The sequence below is a fragment of the Natrix helvetica genome (assembly GCF_964273705.1).
Source record: "Natrix helvetica genome assembly, chromosome: 2".
Taxonomy (NCBI): Eukaryota; Metazoa; Chordata; class Lepidosauria; order Squamata; family Natricidae; genus Natrix; species Natrix helvetica.
Genome location: NC_138552.1, coordinates 287,376,707 through 287,395,093, shown reverse-complemented (window position 1 = coordinate 287,395,093; position 18,387 = coordinate 287,376,707). Strand labels below are relative to the sequence as shown.

Here is an 18,387-nt window from a genome sequence, read left to right as displayed (position 1 = left end):
CAGTGTTGGGGCATTCACAACCTCTGGAGGCAACTTCTGTTCCACTGATTCATTGTTCTCACTGTCAGGAAGTTTCTCCTCAGTTCTAAGTTGCTTCTCTCCTTGATTAGTTTCCATCCATTGGTTCTTGTTCTGCCCTCAGGTGTTTGGAAAATAGTTTGACTCCCTCTTCTTTGTGGTAACCCCTGAGATGTTGGAACACTGCTATCATGTCTCCCCTAGTCCTTCTTTCTATTAAACTAGACATACCCAGTTCCTGCAACCGTTCTTCATATGTTTTAGTCTCCAGTCCCCTAATCATCTTTGTTGCTCTTCTCTGCACTCTTTCTAGAGTCTCCACATCTTTTTTACATCGTGGCGACCAAAACTGAATGCAGTATTCCAAGTGTGGCCTTACCAAGGCATTATAAAGTGGTATTAACACTTCATGGGATCTTGATTCTATCCCTCTGCTGATGCAGCCTAGGACTGTGTTGGCTTTTTTGGCAGCTGCTGCACACGGCTGGCTCATCTTTAAATGGTTGTCCACTAGGACTCCAAGATCCCTCTCACAGTTACTACTTCAATGTGATTGAAACTACTTCTTTTTTTCTGTCAAAAAGTCAAGATGGCGGCATATGACTAAAATTCCTTTTCAATATGCATTTACAACTGGGTGGGTTTGACCATATCAATTTTTTGACAGGTAAGTAAAAGTAAAAGTTCCCCTCACACATATGTGCTAGTCGTTCCTTACTCTAGGGGGCGGTGCTCATCTACATTTCAAAGCCGAAGAGCCAGCGCTGTCCTAAGACGTCTCCGTGGTCATGTGGCCAGCATGACTAAATACCGAAGGCGCCTGGAACGCTGTTCCCTTCCCACCAAAGGTGGTCCCTATTTTTTCTACTTGTATTTTTACGTGCTTTTGAACTGCTAGGTTGGCAGAAGCTGGGACAAGTAATGGGAGCTCACTCTCTTACATGGTGCTAGGGATTCGAACCGACGACCTTTCTGATCGACAAGCTCACCCAAACTTCCATTTCCCTGAACTTCACTATAGGTTTATTGGTGCTCAGATCCTAACATTTCAAAGAGTATGAAGAAATTTCAGTAATCCACCTTATTAGAGGTGCTCTGAAGAAGTTACCCCACCTTTTACCACAGAAAAATAAGAGCTGGATCTAAAGGTAGTCCTCGATGTATGACCAAAACTGAGCCCAAAACATCCGTTGCTAAGCAAGACAGTTGTTAAGTGAGGTTTGCCCCAGTTTATGACATTTCTTGCCACAGTTGTTAAGTGAATCACCTTGGTTGTTAAGATAGCAATGCAGTCGTTAAATGAATCTGCCTTGGCACGTCAGAAGGCCGGGAAAGGTGATCCCATGACCCCAGGACATTGAATCCATCATAAATACATGCCAGTTGCCATGGGCGAAAAGGCGGCAATACAAATTTAATAATAAATATATTTTTAAAAACCCTCAAATTTTAATCATGTCACCTTGGGGATGCTGCAAGTGTCATGTGAAAAATTGCCATAAGTCACACGTAATCTACAGTGTCCTTATAATTTGAATAGTCACTGAACGGTTTTAAGTTGAGGACTACATGTACTTAGTTAAGGTGAAAGAGGATCCTCACCTCCTGAGTGGTCTGTATCGGCCTCTGTGGGCCATGGCTGTTCGTGGCTCAGAGGCGGGAAGTCCTCCTTCAGCACGCCATTGCTGTATGGCACCCTGTTTTCCGTTGACATGGAGGAAGGTGGCTTCTGGATCGACGCGGACGTGTTCTCTGAGTCTTTGATGGTGGAGGCATTCAACCGATCCAGGTGCTGTGGAGGTGGAGATGAAGCACTTTTCAAGAGATCCTCGGCACTAGCCCCATCTTCCGAGGTGCAGGCGCTGCACCCAGAATCTTCCATCACTATGTGACCATCCTCAAACTCCTCCTCGTGGTTCGTAGCTGGTGTCAGGCCACCAACAGACCGCCTGGTGGGACAACTGGAGTCTCTGAGCCGGTTGTGACTTCGGTTGACCAATCGGCCGTGAGTCAAACAACTTGAATAGGTAGCATGACGGTTGACGTTCTCCTCCAGGAGGGGAGATACTTCCACAGGAGCAACCTTCTGGCTCACACAGTCACCACCCTGGCTGGATTCTGCTTGGCCAACAACTCCAGTGGACACCTTCTCCCGAGGACTATCCACCTGGCTTGCTATTTGGCATATCCTCTCTGACATATCACTGACCGACCCTGATAATACTTCCTCAGTGGCTGCCCGGATGACATTGGAAATGATTTGCATGGCCACCTGCTCGATCTTCTCCACTTCTTGTTTGTCTAAACTAATGACTCCTATCCTCTCTTTTTCCAGACCACCCTTATACCCAACTTCTCTGCATCCATTGTGCTTTGACATGCTACCAGTCTTTGAACTGGACGTCATCCCTTCCTCAACCATCTCCGACCTAGCAGGTTCAACATACTTGGTCAGTGTCCCGACTGCAGTCTCTCCTTTGCCACTGTTGCTATTGCTCCCTTCTTCCGTTTCAACAGATCCCTTAGGCATCTCATCAGGAACTTCTTTAGTTATCTTTCTGGAGCAGGTGTCGGGGAAAGAATCCATAAAGGTGGATGCAGAACACTGGTCTTCTCTCAAAGACCTCTCGGATGAACTGATCTGGACCATCCCATCTTTGCTATTGTCCTCCCATTTTTCAGAACCAGGAGATGCAAACAGCCCTTGGTTGGATGCTTGACTGGAATCAGGCTTCCCTTCATTGGCTGTCTCATCCATTTGGGAGTCATCAACTCTTTGTACATCCAGAAGAGAGATCTTGGGCGAAGGGGAGCCAAGGACACCTTGAGGCCCCATCACTTCCACTTCTCCACTGTCGTCCTGAAGTGAATCCGGTTGGAGGATTAGTGTTGCCCCAACAGGAAGGTCTTTTCTCAACGTTCCTAAGCTTTGGGCGCTGTCTTCTGTTAGAGGTGTCGGCCGTTCTTGAAAGGGTGAATCGCTACACTGGCTGACCTGTAGAGGTGGAGAAAGTTCACTGTCCGACTGTCCAGTTTTCCAAGAACTTGGCTCCTTCGGAGGAGAACATTTCTGGCGCTCTTCCAAGCTGGGAAGATCTTGCCTGTCGTGGTTACTGACACACTCCTTTTTACGCGAAGAAAACCACCACCAGCCGATGAGTGCCAGCACTCCGGGGATGGTGAACGGCAGAAAATTGCGGAAGCGCAACGCCATTTCATTCACCCTCAGAAATTAAACCTGAAAAAGAAGAGGAGAAAAAAGGGCCGTATTAAGACTTCAGTTGTCTAACCATGTTCAGAAAAGGTACGACTTTTTCTCAACGTTGGCAGCTTGAAAAAGATGAAGCATAGCTAGCTGGGAAATCCTGGGAATTGAAGTCCATACAACTTCAAGCTATCAATGTTGAGAAACACTATGTTCTGACCAAGGCTTCCCAAGAGCATGAAGCAAACTCCTGGTCCCAAAAAAAAAACAAAAACCCTTTTATTAATTTCCTGTGAATTCTGCTCATTCACATCCAGCAAAGTCTTCCAAGGGAGGATTTAGTCACAGACCTTATCTGGCTTGGAGAGCTGCCAGGGCAGTATCTGCAAAACTTGGCAAGGAGTCACAAACCAATTAAGTGAACTAATTGTCTCCTGCAAACTCCAGTCCCCCTTCGCTCCTCTTTTATTTCCTCTGGGAGGAGCCATTCATCGCCTACCTATGGCCTTATTCCCAAGTCAACCCCTGCTCTTTAGCTGTTCCCTTCATCTGGCAACTCTGTGCATGTGCGTACTCCAGCTGTTCATCTGCCTCACTGATGTCTGACTCTGAAGGCAGCTGATAACTGGCATAGGGCTCCGGCCCCCTCTCTGCCTCCGACACAGAGCCCTCATCAGAGCCTTCCCCAGACTCCAGGACTGGCCCATGTTCTCCCCAACCACTTCCTCACTGTCCACATTTGATGTCAGCTCTGCTGGCGGGCTACAACACACTGACTTAAACAAAACATTAGCATACCGCAGCATTTCCTTCAAGAAGCCCATCTTTAAATTATCTCTTAATTCCTATCAGTCCTGATACTCATGATAAAATCCATACCCATTTGAAGGCTTACTTAATTTATAGCCGGTTCTTCCTTCTAAAAGCAACCTCTAGCCCCCTCTTCTTCCACAAATCAAGCCACAGCATAACACAAGGTAGTAAGGGAAAGTGAGGAGAGAGAAAGACAACTAATACAGGTAACTCTCGGTTAGTGAACACAATTGGGACCAGCAACTCGGTTATTAAACGAACTGGTCACTAAGTGAAACTGGAACTCTGCTTCCATCCTCACTTGGCTTTACAGACCTACAAAGGTTGTAAATACGAGGATGATCCATAAAGTTACTTTTTCACTGTTATAACTGTGAACCAACATTGCCTTTTTTGGCAATGTAACAGCATTGCCAAAAAGGCATTAAGAGTTGTTAACCTAATTTTGTGAAGCTTCTTCTGTGGTAACATTGTATTTCTAACTAAGGCACACAAAACCTTTGCCAGACCAATTCTCGAATACAGCTCGTCTCTGCCTGGAATCCACACTGTATATCGGACATTAATACGATTGAGTGGGTCCAGAGGTACTTCACGAGAAGAATCCTCCACTCCTCTGCTCACAATAGAATCCCTTATGCCACCAGGCTCGAAATTTTGGGGTTGGACAATCTGGAACTGCGCCGCCTGCGGTATGATCTAAGCACAGTACGCAAAATTGTCTACTACAACGTCTTACCTGTCAACGACTTCTTCAACTTCAACCTCAATAATACACGGGCAAAAAAATTGGTACAAATTCAAGGTAAATCGCTCCAAACTCAATTGCAGAAAATATGACTTCAGCAGCAGAGTGGTCAACACCTGGAATGCTCTACCTGACTCCGTTGTTACATCCTCTAACTCTCACAGCTTCAACCTTAAACTGTCTACCATGGACCTCACCCCATTCCTAAGAGGTCCGTAAAGGGGGTGTGCATAAGCGCACCAGCGTGCCTCCCATCCCTGTCCTACTGTCCCCATTTATTTGTATTCATTTCTTTCGTTCATGTCCATGTCTATATTTATACCTGCTATCTTGTACATGTTTGACAAACTAATAAATACAAATACAAATGGGGAATTCACTAAATGAGGACTCCCTGTATTCTCATAGTCAAATTCAAAAACCATCTTGGTAGGGAAATGGGCTGAAAGTAATAAAATGCAATGTGAAGACAAATCTAAACGGCATTAGAAAACAGAAATCAAAGGCAGGGTGTTACTGAGCTTGCTATCAATACTTAGGGAAAATTAAGATTGATTGCAAACCGAATATAAGCCACAAATGGGATGAGATATCCAACAAAACATCATTTCCAAATGACAATTAAATAATTGTTTGACTCTGGTTTGCTACCCACTTTCAGTCCTATGCCCACTTCTGGACTTTCCACTTAAAGGAGGATTTAGAGAAACTGGAACAGGTTCAAGGAAAGGAAATCAGGCTGATCAGAGGATTATGAACTAAGAGGCAGGCAGAAGTGGGTTTAATTTAACCTTGAGGAATGATTGAAGGAGAAACACAACAGGCACTCTTCAAATACATGACAGGATTTCACAGCCGAGGTCTAGACCTTTCTCTTATTCCAGGATGTGGGATACTGGATAACAGATTTAAATTATAAGAAGCTGAATTCCAAGTGAATATCGGAAAAATCAGAGCCATAAAAAGCCCCTGACCTGATTTATTGGTTTGTTTGTTAAACATGTACAAGATGACAAGTATAGGTATGAACATAAACATGAACGAAGGAAGTAAATTCAGATAAATGGAGACAGTAAGACAGGGACAGTAGCACACTGGTGCGCTTATGCATGCCCAAAGAGAAGATAATGATGCTCTTCTCTTTACTGAGTGTGTTCCAGGTAGAGCAGAGGTGGGGAACTATTACCCTTGCCCCCCCTCTCTCGTAGCCTGGTTCCAAATAGGCCACGGTCCCATAGTCAGGCATGCCCCGAGGATTGGGCACCCCTGTTCTAACATATACTGAAAAATCTCCCAAAGTAATTCCTGGTAATATACCGTTTCCCTGAAAATAAGACCTCCTTGGATAATAACCCAATCAGGCTTTTGAGAGCATGCACTAAAATAAGCCCTCCCCTGAAAATAAGCGCTTCCTGAAAATACTGCAACACAGCAGCAGCCATGAGGTGACCCCATTCGCCGCCTTCTGCACCTCAAAAATAATAAGCCCTCCCCGAAAATACTGCAACACAGCAGCAGCCATGAGGTGACCCTGCTTGCCGCCTTCTGCACCTCAAAAATAAGCCCTCCCCGAAAATACTGCAACACAGCAGCAGCCATGAGGTGACCCTGCTCGCTGCCTTCTGCACCTCAAAAATAATAAGCCCTCCCCGAAAATACTGCAACACAGCAGCAGCCATGAGGTGACCCTGCTCGCTGCCTTCTGCACCTCAAAAATAATAAGCCCTCCCCGAAAATACTGCAACACAGCAGCAGCCATGAGGTGACCCCGCTCGCCGCCTTCTGCACCTCAAAAATAACAAGGCCACCCTGAAAATAAGGCCAAGCGCTTATTTTGTGGGTCAAAAGAAAATAAGCCCCTGTCTTATTTTGGGGGTAGAATTTGACGAAATTCCCATGGTAATTGGTTGAAATAACATAAAAAGTCACTCAAAGATAATATTGTTTTTATAATACAGATAGTCCTCAAGTTATGGTCATTCATTCAGCAACAGTTTGAAGTTACAATCGGGCACAAAGCCAGCTGGGTGACCTTGGCCCAGTCACTCTCTCCCAGCTTTTGGAAGGGAACGATCGAAGCAACTGTTTTTGAAAGTCTTACTCCAGCAACTAATCCAGAAAGTGGCCAAGAGTCAGCACCGGCTCAAAGGTTAAGTCCTTGACTTACGACCACAATTGAGCCCGAAATTTCCACTGCTAAGCAAGACAGTTGACAAAGTGAATCTTACCCCATTGGACAAACTTCCTTGCCAGTGGTTAAGTGAATCACTGCAATTGTTAAGTTAGTGGCACAATTGTTAAGTGATTCTCTGGCGTCCCCACTGACTTTGTGGGTCAGTAGGTTACAAAAGGAGATCACAAGGACCTGGGACGCTGCAAACGTCATAAATATGAGCCACTTGCCAAGCAGAAATATTTTGACCACAGGCATTCTGCAATGGTTGCTAAGTGTGAAAATAGCAATAACACTTAGACTTATATACCGCTTCATGGTATTTTACAGGATTCTCTAAGCCAGAGTTCCCCCATCTTTGCGGACTGGGGGGGGGGGGGGGACAGGTGATGGTTCCACATGAAAGAAAGCAGGAGATTGTGAGTTCTGGTTCCACCTTAGGCATGGAAGCCAGCTGGGTGACTTTGGGCCAGTCCCGCTCTCTCAGCCCAATCCATTTCATAGGATTGATGTGAGGAAAATACCGTATTTTTCGGAGTATAAGACACACCTTTTTCCCCTCAAAGAGGGTGAAAATCTGGGTGTGACGTATACACTGAATGCAGCATTTTTGGCCTCCCAACCCACCCCTTTCACAAAAATGGACGTGGAGAGAGTTTAGGATGCCTGCAAAGTGCTCTTGGAGGCTGGGGAGGGCAAAAATGAGCAAACAACAGACCGTTTTTTGCTCATTTCCCCCCCCCCCCAGGCCCCCAGGAGCACACTACAAGCCTCCCAAAGCCTATGCATGCCCCATTTTTTGCAAGCAAAGGGGGGATCTTTCCCCCCCCCCCCAGCCCCCAGGAGCACTTTGCAGACCTCTGAAACTCTCTGCAGGCTCCGTTTTTCACAAAAAACAAGGCGTGCAAAGGATTTGGGAGGCCTGCAGAGTGCAAAAACTTTTTTAAAAAAAATTACCTCTTCAAACTCTTGGTGCGTCTTATAGCCCGAAAAATACGGAGTATTATGTATGTTGACTGCTTTGAGTTATTTATAATAAAGGGGAAGCCCCCAAAGGAGCTTTTTCAAGAGGCAACTGACAGAACAGAACAAAATAACAGAGTTGGAAGGAACCTTGGAGGTCTTCTAGTCCCTCTGTGAGGGAGATGGACGCTTCTTAAATACAATAAATAAATAAATTATAAATACAACTACAAATGCAATAGCAGAGTTGGAAGGGACCTTGGAGGTCTTCTAGTCCAACCCCCTGCCTAGGCAGAAACCCTATACCGTTTCAGACAAATGGCTATCCAACATCTTCTTAAAGACTTCCAGTGTTGGGGCATTCACAACCTCTGGAGGCAAGTTGTTCCACTGATTAATTGTTCTGTCAGGAAATTTCTCCTCAGTTTCTAAGTTGCTTCTCTCCTTGATTAGTTTCCACCCATTGCTTCTTGTTCTTTCCTCAGGTGCCTTGGAGAATAGTTTGACTCCCTCTTCTTTGTGGCAGCCCCTGAGATATTGGAAGACTGCTATCATGTCTCCCATTGTCCTTCTTTTCATTAAATGAGTGGCTGGCAAATGCACATGCGCAGCTCCATTTGCGCAAGTGATGGGCATGTGCACCCACTGCTTGTGCAAATGGAGCATGTGTGGATGCATTTGCCCACTGCTTGCTGCTTCTGTGGCCCAGTTCTGAACAGCTCATGGCCTGGGGTTTGGTCTCCCTAACCCTAAGTAGTTCATAGAGTCAACAAATTGCCTCCAATAATTTGGGTCCTCATTTTACCAACCTCTGAAGAATGGAAGGCTGAGTCAATCTTGAACCGGGGTTAGGATCGAACTGCTGGCAGTCGGCAGAGTTAACCTGTAATAAGATAGGCTTAAGATACAGAAGGATCTTGACAAACTTGAACATTGGGCACTATCTAATAAAATGAAATTCAATGGTGAAAAGAGTAAGGTTCTACATTTAGGCAACAAAAACGGAATGCACAGGTACAGTATAGGTGATACCATACTCAGTAGTAGTAACTGTGAAAGGGATCTTGGAGTCCTAGTGGACAACCATTTAAATATGAGCCAGCAGTGTGCAGCAGCTGCCAAAAAAGCCAACACAGTTCTAGGCTGCATCAACAGAGGGATAGAATCAAGATCACGTGAAGTGTTAATACCACTTTATAATGCCTTGGTAAGGCCACACTTGGAATACTGCATTCAGTTCTGGTCGCCACGATGTAAAAAAGATGTGGAGACTCTAGAAAGAGTGCAGAGAAGAGCAACAAAGAGGATTAGGGGCCTGGAGTCTAAAACATATGAAGAACGGTTGCAGGAACTGGGTATGTTTAGCTTAAGAGAAAGAAGGACTAGGGGAGACATGATAGCATTATTCCAATATCTCAGAGGTTGCCACAAAGAAGAGGGAGTCAAACTATTCTCCAAAGCACCTGAGGGTAGAACAAGAAGCAATGGGTGGAAACTAATCAAGGAGAGAAGCAATTTAGAACTGAGGAGGAATTTCCTGACAGTGAGAACAATTAATCAGTGGAACAGCTTGCCTCCAGAAGTTGTGAATGCCCCAACACTGGAAGTCTTTAAGAAGATGTTGGATAGCTATTTGTCTGAAACGGTATAGGGTTTCCTGCCTAGGCAGGGGGTTGGACTAGAAGACCTCCAAGGTCCCTTCCAACTCTACTATTGTATTGTATTGTATTGTATTGTATTGTACTGTATTCTAACCACTGCGTCCCCATGAAAAATGGTCATGTCATGTCACTTTTTTCAATGCCCTTTGAGCGATCATTAAACGAAAATGGTTGTAAGTCAAGGACTCTCTGCAAATGTATATGTTTATAAATAAATACACAACTATTAGTAACGGTTGCTAAAAAATTAAAATCGATAAGCGCGTACAATCAAAAAAGTTTGGAGACCAGAGATTTAAAATCAAAAGAAAAAACGCAATTTCGCAGGACGCGCCTTTTTCTAACAACTGCACCGAATGAAGAAGGATGTGCAATGCAGTGACTGGCTTACTAGTAGCAAAGTTGCCAGAAGTCAAGTCAATGTCAGGAAAATTTGAGAGCTTCAGGGAAGCGCATGTTTTATCCATGCCCCCTGCACCAAATGTTCTGGCCAAAAAGGCGGCCCATTTCCCCAGTTCTAGAGTCCAATCCAAGATGAATTTAAGGAGGTTCATACAGCCTTCAGTCCCTACTTGTGCACAACTCCCTTTGAGTTATAAAAAGACAAGGCTGGCATTCCTTTCCTTGTGGAGAATAGATGGGGCCCTTTTTGGGAATGTTGGAATAAACAGCTGTCCATTCAGACAGCAGAATACGCTCCCAATCCCCAGCCACAGATGGCATGTAAACACATCCAAGGCCATGAAGCAGATTGCTCAAGGTTACAGAGACTCTCTAGGAATTCTTCACAATCTAGTTCTTCTGCCTCGCTAGCAGAAGGAAGACGCCCACCGCAGAATGTTCAGAACAAAAAACTTCCCTCTGAGTGGAAAAATAGCAATTCAGGTGGATGGGTAAACCTTTCGTCCCCACCTGCTAGTTGTCCCAACATTTAGGGAATCATGATGACTTCCATCCTGGAAGAAATCGAGTGGAATAGCTTCAATACCATTTTCCTACGTGAGTGAGAACAGGCAGAGGAACCAATGCTTGCGAAGAGAGAGAGAGAGAGAAACACAAGCACACACTGGGCAATATTGAAAAAATATTGGAAAATATTTGGCAATCTTGAAAAACCAATACAGCTCATCCTGCAGTTACAATCACAATTCGAGCCGTAAATTTATGTTGCTAAATTCTGGTAAGATTCTGCATGGATTAAGTTCCTAGGGAATTTGCTTTTTCCTAGTGTCATGCAATTATAGGTGATTCTTCGCTTGTGCCCACAACCGTTAAGTGAGTCTGGCTTTCCCCATTGACTCTGCATGTCAGAAGGTTTCAAAAGATGATCCCTGTTCTGACCTAGACTTCCCATGAACAGGAAGCAATCTCCTTGTCCCAACAAAAAAAAAACACCATTAATTTCCTGTGAATTCTGCTTATTCACATCCAGCAAAGTCTTTCGAGGGAGGATTTACAGTCACAGACCTTATCTGGCTTGGAGAGCCGACAGGCCGATATCTGCAAAACATGGCAAGGAGTCTCCGACGGTCACAGGCCAATTAAGCGAACTAATTGCAAACTCCACTCCCCTTTCGCTCCTCTTTTATTTCCTAGGGAAGGGGCCATTCATCGTCCATCTGTGGCCCTCCTCCCAAGTCGACCCGTTCTTTAGCTGCTTCCTTAGTCTCTGGCAACTCACATGCGCACACTGGGAACAGGCTCCAGCTGTTCGCCTGCCTCACTGATGTCTGACTCTGAAGGCAGCTGATATCTGGCATACGGCTCTGGGCCCCTCTGCCTCCGACATAGAGCCCTCATCAGAGCCTTCCCCAGACTCCAGGACTGGCCCAGGTTCTCCCCAACCACTTCCTCACTGTCCGAATAGGCTGCCAGCGCTGCTGGTTGCTGGTGGGCCACAAAAATCACAGGACCCTGGGACACTGCAGCCATCCTAAGTATGAAGAATTGCCCAGGATCTGAATTTGGATCATGTGACCACAGGGATGCCTCAACAGTCATCCGTGTGAAAAATGATCATGTCACTTTTTTCCAAGGACGTAAGTTTGAACATTCACTAAAGGAACTGTTGCTAAGTTGAGGTCTATCTGAATATGCACGATGGTATAAGTAGTACTCGATCTCATTGTTAAGCAAAGCGAATCACACCCAGTTTTATGACCTTTTAATCCACAGTCATAAAGCAAATCACTGCAGCTGTTGAGTGAACCATTAAACAAATCCAGCTTCCCCATTGACTTTGCTTGGGGGAAGGGAAGATTGCAAATGCCAATCAAGTGGCCCTGGGACATGCGGCCATCGTAAATACATACCCTGGTGCCAAGAGCCTGAATTTTTATCACATGACCCTGGGGATGTTAGGACAGCCGTTAAGTGCAAGGAGAGGTCATGGGTCACTTCAAACGGTCGCTAAAAGTTGCGGACTGCATGCATTTGCAAGAAATAGCTGCCTAAAAAGCTGTGCATATTTTTAAAATGATCTGGAAAAAGTTGATGAAGCGTAGTACCACTCTATAACGCCTTGGGTAAGACCACACTTGGAATATTGCATCCAGGTTGGCTGCCATAGTATAAAAAAGGATATTGAGATTCGAGAAAGAGTGTAGAGAAGAGCAGCCAAGATGATCAGGGGACTGAAAGTTAAAACATATAAAGTTGCAGGAACTGAGTATGTCTAGTTTGATGACTGGTTTTCCCAGTTGCAATGCATGGCTGTGAAGTTTGGACCATGAGGAAGGCTGAGCACCAAAGAATTGAGGCCTTTGAACTCGGATGCTGGAGAAGACTCCTGCGAGTCCCTTGGACTGCAAGGCCATCCAACCGGTCAGTCCTAGAGGAGATCCACCCTGACTGCTCTTTAGAAGGCCAGATCCTGAAGAGGAGACTCAAATACTTTGGCCACCTAAAGGAAGGAATCCCTGGAGAAGAGCCTCATGCTGGGAAAGATGGAGGGCAAAAGAAGAAGGGGACGACAGAGAATGAGGTGGCTGGATGGAGTCACGGAAGCAGTCAGCGTGAGATTAAATGGACTCCGGGGGATGGTAGAGCGCAGGAAGGCCTGGAGCAGTGATGGCTAACCTTTTTGTCATCGCGTGCCGAAAACACCCACATGCACGAGTGACAGCGCGCCCGAACCCTCGACCTCCCGTGCCCCATTTTGAGCCTAGTGGACTTCCCTGCGACCTCCTGGGACCAAAAACGGGCTGCACGGTGTATCTGAGCTGAGGCGACAGCTCGCGTGCCTGCAGGCAGGACTCTGTGTGCCCCCTGTGGCACGTGTGCCATAGGTTCACCATCACGATGGGTCGGACACGACTTCTCAACTAACAACAACAACTACAAGTTTCATGAAAAGAAGGACTAGGGGTGGCATGATAGCAGCGTTCTAATATCCGAGGGGCTGCCACAAAGGAGTCAAGCTAATCTCCAAACCACCTGAGGGCAGGGCAAGAAGCAATGGATGGAAACTAATCAAGAAGAGAAGCAACTTAGAACTGAGGATAAATTTTCCTGACAGAACAATGGAACGTCTTACCTCTAGAAGTTGTGGGTGCTCCAACAATGGGAGATTTTAAAAAAGAGGTTGTATAACCATTAGTTTGAAATGGCATAGTACCTCTCCTGCAAGAGCAGGGGGTTGGACTAGAAGACCTCCAAGGTCCCTCCCAATTCTGTTATTTTTTTACCTCATGCTGGCATGAGAACAAAAATAAACTTGGGCTGCTTTAATGAAAGAGTGGGAAAGCAGTTCACTCACCCTAGATCCAAAACGACCCTTCTTGATCATTTTCAAAGCATACCCAGCCCTAACATTTATGATATTTTTTTACAAGAGAATCCAGGGTGTCAATCTGACACCATGGAATGAAAAATTAAATTAAAAAAAAAACACTTCACAAGACGCAATAGGTTTAAAGCTAGGAACTTAGCTGCTGGGGTTATCTATTTAAAGCTTTCAGTATTGGCATCTACTTGTTCCTTTCAAGTTTTTCTATGAAGACACAGAAATTGTTAAGGCCGAAAAGCTTTCAAAATCACTGATCTTCTACGGTGACCTGGGGGGGGGGGGAGGAATTACCTCTGTGCCTTTAAGAAATGCAGAAATACAGAACTGTTCTGAGATAAAATGAATCTTGGAAGTGCAAATTGCTTTCATGTGTGATGAAAAGCCATAATTAGCAGGATCGGCTAGATTAGTGGGTTAAGGCAACATTTCTCAACCTTGGAACTTTAAAATGTCTGGACTTCAACTCCCAGAATTCTCTAGCCCGCACGCCCACAAACTTCTGGGAGTTGAAGTCCAGATATTTCAAAGTTGATGAGGTTGAGTAATGCTGCCTCTTAAACCACTAATCCTGCTTTACAAATCAGAAAGGTTGAATTTTAATGATTTAACTAACTTAAGCCAAAACCCAACCTTAGGGTGATGAACTCATGCTGTAAGAAGAAGTTCAGTCATGTCTAGTCCTGCACCAATTATTGTTTTCATTAAGAACATAAATATATGCTACAGCAACGTGTTCTTTAAAAAAAAAAACCAAATTGGCACCTGAAACTCCAACTCTGGTAATAAGGGCAAAATTATCTAGAAATGTATGCCATACAGGTAGCAGTCCTCAACCGATGACCAAAATTGAGCCCTGACTTTTAGTCGGAAGTCAAGTCACCACATGACAAGATTCGATTTTATGGCTGTTTTTATTATGGTCACTGAGTCACCACGGTCATTAAGCAAATCAGGTGGTCATAAGTTTGAATCCAGCTTATCCAAAGGGCCTTTTTTTTCTTGGAAAACAGAATGAAAAGAACAAAGCTTGATCATAGGGCCAAGGGAAACTGCGCCTGATCATAAATGGAAGCTGGTTGCCAATGATTAAACGTGACCAAGGGGATGGTACAAGCAGATCAACAAAGGGGCATAAGTACCTTTTTTTGACTCTATTGTAACTTCAAACATGTCACTGCGTTAATTGTTTGCTAGCTGAACTGAAAGAGTTACTGCGCAGGTCATAGGTCCTTATCAGCAATGATTTACTGCGCATGCTTAACACGTTTATAGCACATCACACATTCCAGAGACTTCTTTCCTTTTGATCTTCTGTTCGTCTGCCAAGAAGGTGGGCGACAAACTGCTCTTGCCAAAATGTAACAATTAGATAGATTTGTTTATTTTCTTATTTCTTATTTTCATATCAAAAGTTTGTTTTAATTAGAACTTGTTACTGGATCTTACTTTCGCTTTCTTGAAGATATGCTGTTTGGAAAAGCCGTCGGTCTAATACCTCATTAGCTCAGGGTGAAATTTCCCCTGACAAAACAGTCATTAAATGACTGGTCATAAATCAAGGGCTACTGTATCTGCTTTTATCAATACAGAACACTACTAATAGGTGCAGTGGTGGGTTGCAGGCAGGACGCCCCAGTCCGGAGCCTGCCCGGAGCACCGGGTACCGTTCCGGTACGGTGCTCCACGGTGCTCCAGAGTGTCTACCCACAGTAGCCTGCGCTCCTTACCGTGGTTTAAAGCGGTCGGCGCTTCCGCGCATGGCGCATACAGCGCTTGTGCGACGCTCCGCCGAGCGGCGGGAACGTCGCGGAAGCTTGCGGAAGTAACTTTTGCAGCTACAATGCATGCGTGCTCCGCGCAGGCGCATGTGGGTGAATCCGGAACCCACCACTGACTAGGTGGTAGCACTAGCCGTTCTCAAAAGCTAACTACCACCACATGGATGGGAGACCACCAGAAAAACCTCAAGAAAGTAGGGTAAACTGGGTAATAATATAAAACCATCCATGGAAATGACCATGGCAAACCACAGGCATACGGTTTGCAAGGAAACCAAGGCATCTCTCTTTGAAGCCACCAGGAGCTGAACTTGACTTGAAGGAAACTGGACTTCACTTACCGTGTTTCCCTGAAAATAAGACAAGGTCTTGTTTTCTCCCCCCCCCCAAAAAAAATAATAATAAGCGATTGGCCTCATTTTTGGGGAGGTCTTATTATTTTTGAGGTGCAGGAGGCGGCGAGTGTGATCATCTCACGGCCGCTGGTGTTGCGTGTCGCTGGACCTGCTGCTCTTTTTGCAGCGGCTATTAGCGTGATAGAAGGGTTGCGGGAGCAGCCATTAGGTAAAGGCATGTGGGGTGCATGGGGACCCTCCCTTCCCCCCCCCCACCGGCCTCTCCTCACCTCATGTTGTTTGCGCAGCAAGCAACCAGAAGAAATTACTCAATTTCTTCTGGTAACTCAACCAGTTACTCAAAAGTACTAACTGTGAAAGGGATCTTGGAGTCCTAGTGGACAACCATTTAAATAGGAGCCAGCTGTTTGCAGCAGCTGCCAAAAAAGGCAACACAGTTCTAGGCTGCATCAACAGAGGGATAGAATCAAGATCACGTGAAGTATTAATACCACTTTATAATGCCTTGGTAAGGCCACACTTGGAATACTGCATTCAGTTTCGGTTGCCACAATGTAGAAAAGTTGTGGAGACTCTAGAAAGTGTGCAGAGAAGAGCAAAAAAGATGATGAGGGGACTGGAGACTAAAACATATGAAGAATGGTTGCAGGAACTGGGTATGTCTAGCTTAAGAGAAAGAAGGACTAGGGGAGACATGATAGCAGTCTTCCAATATCTCAGGGGTTGCCACAAAGAAGAGGGAGTCAAACTATTTTCCAAGGCACCTGAGGATAGAAGAAGCAATGGGTGGAAACTAATGAAGGAGAGAAGCAACTTAGAACTGAGGAGAAACTTCCTGACAGTGAGAACAATTAATCAGTGGAACAGCTTGCCTCCAGAAGTTGTGAATGCCCCAACGCTGGAAGTCTTTAAGAAGATGTTGGATAGCCATTTGTCTGAAACGGTATAGGGTTTCCTGCCTAGGCAGGGGGTTGGACTAGAAGACCTCCAAGATCCCTTCCAACTCTGCTATTGTATTGTGTTGCTATTGTATTGTAAATGGCGGGGACCGGCATGTGTTTAAATATTTTCGGGGACAGCTTATTTTCAGGGGAGGGCTTATTTTGGAGCATACGCTCAAAAGCCCGATTGGGCTTATTATCCGGGGAGGTCTTATTTTCGGCAAAACAGGGTACTAAAAAGAAGAAAACCTGGTTGCTAATAAACAGGATTGTTGCGCATGCGAAGGCAGGCTTACTTTCAGAGCTGGAATTTTTCTTCTTCCTCTGAAATGACTACATGCAGTCCTTGACCTACGGCCATTCGTTCAGTGTCCATTCGAAGTCACCATGGTACTGAAAAGGGTGACTTACCATTGATGCTCAAACTTATGGCTGTCATAGCATCTCTGCAGTCATGTGATCAATATTTGGCAACCAGTAGGTGGGGCCACGTGATCTCCATTTGCCACCTTCCCAGACAGCTTCTTACAAGCAAAGTCCGTGTGGGTGGGGAAGCCGAATTCATTGAACAACCACACGACTCATTGAACTGGGATGATTCACTTAACATCCTTGGCAAAAAAAAAAAAAAAGGTCATAGGACTGATCTTAATTCACTTAAAAACCACCTCCCTTAACAACAGAGATCCCAGTCCCAATTGCCATCGTAAATCAAGGAGTACCTGGACAGCTTCAGTAAACAAGAATAAAAACCGTCTCCATCCTCAAAAGTTGAGAAATCTTTAATGGTGTAGGATCTTCCCAGGAAAAGCCAGAAGGCAGATCCGCCTTAACTCAGGATCCTGTTTACTGTAATAGCTGACTGGGTCGGACACGACTTCGCACAACCTTAAAGTTATAGCTTTGCACTTTGGCAGCAATTTTTGGAATCCCGATGCGATTGCAGGTAATGTAGCGATTAAATCAGGGGTGTCAAACTCAAGGCTCCAGGGCCAGATCTGGCCTACGGAGGAGACCTGGAAATAGCAAAGGACCAGCCCATGGTGTCTCTGCCAGTGAAAACGTGGCCCTCACGAGCTGTGGCTTTGGTGGCAAAGAGTTGCAGGAGGCCATCCCAGCCGAAAACAGAGCTTAGGAGCCCGCTTCCCCTGGGAGAGCGCTCGGGCCACAGGCACCACCAAGACGAGTGATGTCAAGCTGGCCACGCCCACTTTGACCACACCCAGCCTGACCCCCAAGGTTAAACGTAATCCTTATGCGGCCCTCAATGAAATCGAGTTTGGCACCCCTGGATTAAATGAATCTCCACTTGACAATCTTAGCCCTGGATAGCCAGAGGCATTTGCTGAGCTGTTTTCTCTTCTGGGGAAAATCAAATTACCAAATCATTTAACTCTTCCTCCAAAGCTCCCCCCAGTTAAACCAAACCCAGAAGTTCGGGGGATTCCCTTAAGTAGCACTCTTGCTATTTGCCTTTTATTTCAGAAATGAGATTTCAAAATCCACCCTGACTTGAGATTTAACTTTTTTCGCAGAATTAACACAATGCGGTCAAAGGTGGGATTCAGCAGGTTCTGACCAGTTCTGGAGAACCGGTAGCGGAAATTTTGAGTAGTTTGGAGAACCGGCAAATACCACCACTGGCTGGCCCCGCCCCATCTATTGTCTGCCTCCCGAGTCCCAGCTGATCAGGAGGAAATGGGGATTTTGCAGTAACCTTCCCCTGGAGTGTGGAAGGAATGGAGATTTTACAGTATCCTTCCCCTGCCACGCCCACCAAGCCACGCCCACCAAGCGAAGCCAAGCCCACAGAACCGATAGTAAAAAAAATGTGAATCCCACCACTAAATTAGGTACAAGGTGGTCCTTAACTTGCACCTATTCATTTAGCGACTGTTTGAAGTTAAAACAGCACTGAAAAAAGTGACACACGGACATTTTTCA

The 18,387-nt window shown here is 45.4% G+C and overlaps 1 protein-coding gene across 7 annotated transcripts in view; it reads right to left on the bottom strand.

Moving 5' to 3' along the window:
* AKAP1 (A-kinase anchoring protein 1) overlaps nt 1-18,387 on the bottom strand; it is an 81,661-nt gene that overhangs the window by 35,687 nt on the left and 27,587 nt on the right. For all 7 annotated transcript variants that reach the window (XM_081945326.1, XM_081945325.1, XM_081945328.1 and 4 more), the window contains exon 2: nt 1,621-3,256. In XM_081945326.1, coding sequence (XP_081801452.1) covers nt 1,621-3,232 — 1,612 coding nt within the window. In that variant the 5' untranslated portion in view covers nt 3,233-3,256. The remainder of the gene's footprint in view (nt 1-1,620; nt 3,257-18,387) is intronic.